At 41.2% G+C, this 9,558-nt stretch overlaps 1 protein-coding gene across 1 annotated transcript; it reads left to right on the forward strand.

Annotated features, from left to right (window-relative positions):
* Positions 1 to 2,406: 2,406 nt before the first annotated feature.
* On the forward strand, positions 2,407 to 3,402 carry LOC103638883 (auxin-responsive protein SAUR71). Its single transcript, XM_008661671.3, has one exon. It carries the CDS (start codon positions 2,606 to 2,608, stop codon positions 2,888 to 2,890), a length of 285 nt encoding a protein of 94 aa, XP_008659893.1. The 5' UTR covers positions 2,407 to 2,605; the 3' UTR covers positions 2,891 to 3,402.
* The last annotated feature ends 6,156 nt before the right edge of the window (positions 3,403 to 9,558 follow it).

The raw sequence follows: 9,558 nt of genomic DNA on the forward strand, positions 1-9,558 counted from the left end.
TACTTTTTATCGGACGTCTTTGTCGAGTGTCACTCGGTACTCGACAAATAAAAGCGGCTGTCACGACACCTGGTAACGAGACAATGCCTTTGCCGAGTGTTCTAGGTGACACTCGGCAAAGAAATTACCTTTGCCGAGTGTCACCTAATACACTCAGCAAAGAGGTTAACCTGTCACTTACTATAATTTATGGATCCAAACAAGATTTTTTTTAAAAAAAAAGTTCAAATGGAAAAAGTTCAAACTAAAAAAATTCAGGTCATTTCTTCATTCAAGGCCATTTTAAAAAATAAAATATTATTTTCAAGGTCATTGACCTTAAAATGGAGTTTTATATCCTAAATGATCTCAAATAAAAAATAGTCGCCTACAGAGTTGATCTTTTGAAATTTGAAGTACTACAAATTTAATTTAGTTGATTTGTTCATCCAAGATCGTTTGAAATTTAAAAAAAACAATTCAAGTCCCCCGCTAGTATAATAAATAATAGAGAATTTGGAGGTAAACTTAAAAATCTGCCAATGAAGATGTATCTACACTAGCTAGTGGTTTATAGCCGTTAGTCTACGACGGCTGTATCATGTAGTGGCATCAATTGTTTATGAACCGACTAAAAGGATCAAGATGAGGGGGAGACGAACCTTGCCCAAAATTTCTTGCACAAAATAAAACCTATATCAACAAACCTACTTCACCCCACTACACTAGCGTTTTTATGCCGCTAGTGCTAGGGGCCAGTCGAAATCGGCCTTTCCGCGAGTGGAAATGTTATTTTCACTAGCGGTTTTTCTTAAACAACCCGCCAGTGAAATCATCAGTGGTTAGCTAAGTGCACAACTAGTAGAAATAACATTCTACTTGCGGTTCACTTAACACAACCGTCAAGGTAAATAGCTCCTTTCACTGGCGGTTCACTTAACAGAACCGCCAATATAAATAGATCCTTTACACTGGCGGTTCCTTAAGGCAACCGCCAGTGGAAATAACTCCTTTCCACTGGCGGTTTATTTAGGTGAACCGTTAGTGAAAATTTATTTATACTGATGGTTCCTTAATGCGGGTCCAGCTGTTTATTTTCACTGGCGCGCGGTAACTGAAACCGTAAGTATAAATTTCTGTGTACCGCGCTCTTTTCTACTAGTGCACCTTGTGCCTAGAAGTGTTCCTATCTTATTATCAAGAGTATTGCATCTTAGGTTCCAATCTTATATTAACATGTCAATTTTAGTAATGTAAATTATTGAATGTAAATGTTCAAAGTAAAGCAATGATTAGGAATGTCTTAATGTTTTTTCTAATGTAACGAAGAGTTTGCACTCTCCATTATTAATTAGTCTTTTTTTAGTACCCGCACAAGTATCAAGTGCTCTCTACTATGAGCTCATTATTTGTCACTTCGGCACGGTGAACCGCCCACAGCCGTGTACTGTACACCTTAAGTTGGATCATTCATAAGCTCTCTGGGTAATCATCAATCTCCTGAGCACTACAAAGTCATCTAAGTGACACCAACCACTAATAGTAACAAGCACAAACTTTCATTTAACCTATCCAAGGCTAATAAAAATGGTGGATGCGTACTTGCTTCTCTAAATGACACCAATCATTCGTGACGTAAAAATCATTTTCACCGTCTCTTTTTCATAATATATACTAACCGTCAGTGAAAATCATTTTCGCTGGTGGCTCATAGTTTGAACTTATTATATTGAAGACGATGGGGCCGATTTTTGTGGTTGATTTGCAATGATTTTCTTGAATGGTTCGTGTTATGAACTAGCGGTGAAAATCGGCGATAAAAATTCATTGACGAAAATCATTTAGGTAGTAGTAGTGCATTATTTGTTGTAGAGAGCACACGTTTTTCTCTAGAAAAAAAGGATAGAAAGGAACGAAGATTTTTGTTGTGGTAGTATAGGCCTTGTTTATGGCCCCGTCTCACGCATGAATAATTGTCCTTTGAGGCTGTTTGTTGGCGATGTATAGGACTGCCTCATTCCATTTATCTAGCCAGACAGGCCAATTAGTTAATTGGGAGCTAGAATGATACGAGCGCATATCGAAATGATGTTCATTTATTTCCTCGTAGTTATATCGCCTGTACTAATAACAATTTAATCCATATCTTCAGTTCGAATTCCGTACGTGCGTTTGTGGCAGGAAATTCCAGCAGGCTCTCTTAACTTTCAAAGATGCTCATGGTAGACAACATTTTTGAACCCACCACTCCGTTCCCGACCCGCCGTGGTCTGTCCGTTGACCCCCACGCACTTGAATGAACTGTGAGGACAGGACACACGCGGTCTCTTCTCTCTCACACTGGTCCATGTCCATCCTCTACTTTACTCTCGCATCATCATCTCCCCAAGCACACAGCGTTGCTTAGCAGGGCACAGCTATAAAAGGAGCTCTCATCCAGGCCAGCCAAGAGCCCCATCCACACGCATGCATGCAGATGCAGATCAATACCTAGCTAGAAGCTAGCAACCTCCGTCGTCTACGTACGTACGTGCATATATATACGTACGTACACCCACCAGTTCACCGGCGGCGGCCGATCGGTCATCACAAGGCACGCGTAGCGGCGTAGGGCACGACGACGAGGATGAGGGAGCTGATGCGGCGCCTGAGCTTCTCGGACCGCGCGGGCGGCGGCGGCGTGCCCCGCGGGTGCGTCCCGGTGCTGGTGTGCGACGGCGGCGGCGAGTCCGAGCGGTTCGTGGTGCGCGTGGAGGCGCTGCGCCACCCGTCGTTCGCGGCGCTGCTGGAGATGGCGGCGCAGGAGTTCGGCTACAAGCAGGAAGGCGTCCTCCGCGTCCCCTGCGACGTCCGCCACTTCAAGGAGGTCGTCCTCGCCGCCGCCTCCTCGCCGCGCTCTCGGAACCGATGAACTACTTACTGATCACGCATGATCGAATTGCTAGCAGCTGCTCGGGCGGGCGTCGTCGTCAATCGCCCGTGTGTGTTCCGAATCCGATATCCCCCCCACTTAGCCAAGTCGGGCATCGCTCTGAATCAAGTGCCTAACCAGTTCATTACGTAGCGAGTTTATAGTGCTGATGTTGGTTGGGACTTGGGACACCTAGCTACCTACCTTCTTCTTCTTCAATTTATTCTTCCTCGATCGTCGCGTCCTCCTCCTTCTTGGCCTTTAATTACGTTCACATTGGTTGTTTCTTGCTGGGACAAGACGGCGAGGGTGTAGTAGCTATATATGCATCCGCGCATTGCAGTGCGTGTATAAAACGACTAAGATTAGGCCTCCGCCCTCCTGTCAGATGTTCTGCACATATAATACTTGTGCTATTTTATGATAGATAGACAGACAGACAGATAGATATGGGCCAAATTCTTCATCCTGTAATGATCTCTATCAATCAGGTTTTCAGAGTCTGGATGATAATGAAGAGCACATATTTTCGAGTTAGGTATCTAGCTATATAGTACACGGTGGAGTCAACTTTTCGATAATGTGGTCAGCTACAGCGGCGGAGGGCACGCCAGAACTAAGGTGTTGCTACTGCTATGTCATCCTTTTATCGCACGTAACAGTCAAATAGCAAGTTGTAGCACAACACATTCAGCCTCACGCCATGGCGAGGCATATCATTGAGCAGCGGGCGTACCGTCCACGAGCCCTGACTTGCATAACCCATCGGTGATGACGGACGCGGAGAGATAGAGGTCTCGTTTGTTTCGGCTTCTGGCAGCTTCTGGTCACCAAAAGCTGCTGCAGACTGTCAAACACTCAGCTTTTCAGCTAGCTTCTATAAAATACGTTGGAGCAAAAATCATCCAAAATCAACATAAACACATAATCGATTGAGTCGCTGTAATAGTAGAAATCCGTCACTTTCTAGATCTTGAGCCATATGAACAACTTTATCTTCTTCCACACGTAATCGTAACGATACTCAGATTCCCCTATAGCCAGATTTTCAGAAAAACTGGTCAGAAAAAAGCGCTTGAGTCAGGAGACCCGCGGTGTCCACGAGGCGCCCTACACGACGGAGCGAGGACATGAGCGAGCGCGGGTCGAGGCCGCCGAGGCAGGAGAACATGGCGACGTCAACCGCCTCGGCTGCACGACACGCCGCGTCCTCATACATGCGGAAGAGCATATTGTGGAACACCGCCATAGTGTACGGCAGCACGCCACGCAGGAGCCGACGAGGTCCGTGAACGGCACTGCTAGAAGGTGCGTCGTGAGGACAGGAGCGACATGAAGATGTGACATGGGCGGAGGCGGTCCTGGGACTAGGCAGAGGTAGTCCTCGACTGCTTGGCGGGCGGCGGCGATCCTAAGCGTTTGAGCTAGTTAAGGTTAAAGATAGACAAAAAAATCATTATTGGTATCTTATTGGACTGAGCTAAGGTATTACTCCAGTAATACATAGCAATATTTGGTCCTCCGTCCCTGCCTAGCTAGATAAGTTGTGTTCGCTGACCAGATTCTCCTCGACAATGCTATCGATTATATTGTCGTATCCTAAGCAACACCTACATACGTTTGGGAGGGTGTTGTATGCGCTCCTATATTATTTATGTTGGATCGTGCATAGTGTATTGCTTGGCCCATTTGCATGTGTGTAGTATGTAATGTAACTAAGTCTTCGAGTAGTGTACCTGTAACACTCTAAAATCCTATTCTTAATAAATTAGAAAAACTCATTCCATGATTTAATTAAATGTGTTTTCAAATAATACATTACCTAAAAGATTCTTATGTGAACTATCCTTTGTGTCAAAGATTTATTCTTAAAAAAATAATTAAGTTAAACTATCTCTTCATATAGATTTTACATAATAAATTATATCCTTTTAAATAAATATGTAAAGATTATAAATTTATTTTATTATACTTCTAAAATATGGCTACGTGTTTGAATTATTTTCTTTAATAATTATTATTGTAAAACATCTTACATCAATTATTCATACTAATTTTCATTTGTTTAAATGGATAAATTAATTAATAAAAATGTTTTGCATTCATGTTGAGTTTTTGTTTGTTGCAATTTATGCTTGAAATAGAAAATTTAACTCATCTCTAAATTAGACTTGAATTTTAAATTTAAAATAGAAAGAAAAAATAGAAATATAAGCTAATATAATGGATTAATGTATGTTTGGTTGATTTGTTTGTACACGACGTCCTTTTGGTAAAGTTGATATAAATTAGGATATCATAATAAGATATTTAATAAAATACTCCTTTCAACTCGTGTGTAACGTCGAAAAAATTAATTTACAAAATTAAATAAAAATATATTCTAAGATTTATTTAAATTGAAGGACTAATATGATTAGTACAAATTAACAACAATATTATTGGAATAAAAAAGATAAGTTAGAGTTCCTAACATATAGGATATGATTGTAACAGATAAGTACCAGATTAGATCTGTCATGTAACGGATTTGGTTTCGAGTTTGTTAGAGTTCCTAATAGATATGATAGAATTATAACAGATAAGTACCAGATTAGATCTATCATATAACAAATTTGGTTTCGAATTTGTTAGAGTTTCTAATATATAGGATATGGTTGTAACAGATAAGTACAAGATTAGATTTGTCATGTAACTACCCACCTCCCAGCCTATATAAATACATGCCACCATAACACCTCAAGTTATCAATCATAGACTCATCTCCTCTATAGCCTCGCAGCAGCACTGCCGCCATCCAAGCTACAGTAGTCCGCCACCAGCTAAGCTCGCAGCCATAAGCCTACATGACCAGCTCGTCGAAGTTTGATTCCCGCCCAAACTCTAGCGACACACAAAATATTCTTACGTAGTTTGTTCTTATGCTTTGGTGTAATGTTACCATATTCATTATTTGCTTGATTGTATGAATTGCTACGAATAGAAGTGAGGTCACGAGTCACTTGAAGACCAAGTTGGTGAAGTACCTGGTAATCTCAAGTCTAAGGCAAGTTGTGACCTTGATCACTTTTCTTTACTCAATAATGTTCCTGTTAATCACTGTGACATGCTCAGGTTAATTTGATGGGACCTAATAGGCTTCCCTAGCATTTTTTATCCCCCACCTTGCAAACAGATGAACTATTGGGTAGGTTTGCTATTGCTCTACCTGGTTTTGAGAAATTAATGTTTTTATGATCATGTTCCAATTATGTTGTTGTTTTAATTATTTTTCATGATAAGATCATCATGTTAATTGGAACATGGAGAACCACCCGGGAAAACAGTGCTACCACAAGGGTGGTATGAGATGCCCTTGACTGACTAATTAGAAAAGCTAGTGGAGGACTACCTTACCCGAAAGGGGCAAGGGCGGTAGAGGAGCTGCGTATAGGGAGGTTCTCGGGTCGATCATGCTGCGATGGCTTTTCGGATGAGGGATTCCGATATTGTCCTTCTCAAAAACCGTAGCAGGTTTTCTGAAACTAGTGAAACTTTGTTAAGGCCTCGTAGTGGATCCCTAGCCATTCACCTCGGAAGTGTCTAAGGGCCTTGCAAACCCTGGCTAGATGGGATACACGACTTATGGGTAAAGATGTGCAACATTTGAAGAGTGTAAAACTGGTATATCAGCCGTGCTCACGATCATGAGCAGCTCGGACCATCACATGAGTAATTTATGGAACTAAACTTAATTTGTCATATGCATTGCAGTGTGAGTGTTGTTATTAATTTTGATCTCTTAATTATTTGGGATGGTATCTACTTTTACTTAGTAACTACTAATAAAATTTTGACCAACTCTAAAAGCAATGCTCAGCTTTAACCATCTCTTTTGGTAAGCCTCACACTTCACATGAGCTCCCACCTTTGGTGCGTTCATACACATTATTCCCCACATCTTGTTAAGCGATGAACATATGTGAGCTCACCCTTGTTTTACTCACATCCACCAGGTCAAGAACAGGTACCACAGGATGAGGTGCATGAAGGATGTTGTGATGAGTTCGTGAGTAGTCTAGGTCGTCGTCTCCCAGTCAACTATGGTTGTTGTATCGTTGTCTTCATACGATGTAATTATTTAACTATTTTATACAGAACTTCGTTATATATTAATGATGTGACATTCGTTTCTGTACCATGAGTCATTATATGTGTGAGACTTGATCCCAGCACACTTGGTGAAGTTCGCGCTCGGGTTTGGACCCTAAAATCCGAGTGTGACAGTATCCTAGATAGATAGTGTATTCCAAAAGCTTTAACATGGTACCAGAGCTAGGATTGACAGCGTGGGGGTGAACTGGAGTGGAGCGAGAAGGAAGCAACGGTGACCGGCATCTCCGTGCATGAGTCCTTGCAGCACGTACATGCCTCCTACCTTGACCTAGTGGGTTAGGTGACGTGGCGGAAGGTAGAAGGACATCTAACTAGGCGGCGACAACGTGATGGCGAAGAAGCCAGAGAAGGCAATGAGCAAACCTTCTCTGGCGACCGACGGAGCCTGTCTGTGGAGACAAAGCAGGTGGAGGAGGGAGAGCTCATGGTGACTGTGCCCAAGCCGAGGTGAAGAGATCCTGTAGAGAGGAGGAAGTCATGCCTGCTCTGGCTCAAGGTTCACGGTAAGAGAATAACATGTTGTGCTTGTTGTTGCTTCTAGTAAAGAGATTGTTGTGCTTGTTGCTGCTTCTAGTGAAGAGAGAAGCAAAGTTTAGCTGCTACTGAGTTTGTAAAGGTGGGTCTAATCAAGTTGTGTTGCTAGTAAGAATGGGAGAAAATCAAGGGATTGAACAAATTCTTGGCAAGTCAGTAGAACTTCTGTTGGTCAGAAGGGAGGAAGCTCCATCTTCAAGTAAAGAAAATGTTGCTCATACAGAGCCAGTTCAGAAGTTAGATTATCTCGAGCTAGGATAGGAAGTATAACTATCTTTGGAACTGCATAGACTATCTCGACTCGGTGAATACTTTCTTCAGAAATCAATTTATTAACTTATTTTCTGAGGCTAGAAGATCACTTTACTGATTTTGTTCTGACACATGGGAATAGGCATCTAGGATAATATTAGCAATCGATGATGATTGTCCAGGTCAAGCTCTGGCCGAGAAACTTGCTCGTCGACTTGGTAAAGAAATGTTTGTGCATCAGCATGGTTTAACTAATGTGAAAAAATGTTACATGTCCATTCATTTTTCTTTTTTCCCATTTGATTTGATGCAATCAGATGTTGGAAAGTCAAGTGGCCAAAGAAGAACTATACAAATACTTGCAAAGATGCAAATGAGGTTTGTTGTGGAATGCACGGCGGCACGGGTTCATTTTAAATATTCAGCCCTTGTAACGCCGTTTTTGACCTACAGGTACTAATGTTTTTAAGTCCACAAGCATTGAGAAAGGTTATAGAAAATGCAGAACTATATCTAGGGCTAGATATCGAGCCAGCTCGGGTCGACTCGTTCGAACTCGAGCTGGCTCATTAAGCTAATAAGCGGGCTCAGCTCGGTTTGTTAAATTAACGAGCCATAGAATCAACTTGGCTCAGCTCGTTTATGAGCTCGAGCTGGCTCGTTTAGCTCGCGAGCCAGTGCAGAAAAAATAAATATATAATAATCAATTTCTAGTTAATTTCAAACTAATTTAACAATAGAAAATGGTAATTATACTCATAGTTTCACATACCACATCAATGTAACATCAAATTAACATAACTCATCATTCATCAATTCACTATTCACACATGTTCATTAGTATAACCCACACTTATATTCGTATAGACTAATTTAACACATAAACGCAGTTCATCAATCATTAGTTTAACTCATAAGCTATAGACACCACACATACATCTAAATATGATAATCAATTGTTACATAAATGATATGCATATAGTTTTGTTTTGCTAAAATGTGATAGCTCGTTTAGCTCGTGAGCCGGCTCTTTAACAAACCGAGCTGGCTTATTAACGAATCGAGCTAGGATGCCAGCTCAGCTCGTAAAAAAATTCAAACGGATTGATCCGAGCCGAGCTGAGCTAACTACGAACCGAGCGAGCCGACGAGCCACGAGTATTTTGTCCAGCCCTAACTGTATCCTATAAGAGACCTTTTTTCATTCAAATACTTCTTCCCAGAGATTGATAATTACTTTCTTGGAATACATGGTGATGAGCTTGGTATTCATACTGGATGGAAATCTTTGGATGATATTTACAAGGTAACTTTAGTTGTATTGCATTATTCCATATTCCTTAATTTATTGGTGAAGGTGGGTTCTCAAGAAGAGTTGGCTTTCTTCGTTATGATAAGAGTAATGCTTTTGCTTACCTCATCACAGGTCCATTGTTCACAGAAGTTGAATTGGCAATCTGTTTGATTTGTTTACCATATGACACTTTCTTTCAATTTACTATCGATATGTTCAGTACAACAATGCCTTGCTTTTGTTCTATGAATATGTCTATACTCAATCTTTGTCTGGCTAATTTTTAATTGGGAAGTGCCTCATCTTTTTGTTTTGGGATATTTAAGTATCACCTGAACAGACTTACATGGCTACTGAGCATAGAAAAGATGGCCTTAAGCTATGTGCCACATTGTTCAAATTTCCCTTTTTTCACGTTGTTCCTAGGGAATTG

Source organism: Zea mays, chromosome 9 (genome assembly GCF_902167145.1).
Source record: "Zea mays cultivar B73 chromosome 9, Zm-B73-REFERENCE-NAM-5.0, whole genome shotgun sequence".
NCBI lineage: Eukaryota > Viridiplantae > Streptophyta > Magnoliopsida > Poales > Poaceae > Zea > Zea mays.

What these genes read in the sequence shown, in the direction of transcription:
- LOC103638883 (XM_008661671.3), top strand. Translation starts at nt 2,606, where the DNA reads ATGAGGGAGCTGATGCGGCGCCTGAGCTTCTCGGACCGCGCGGGCGGC.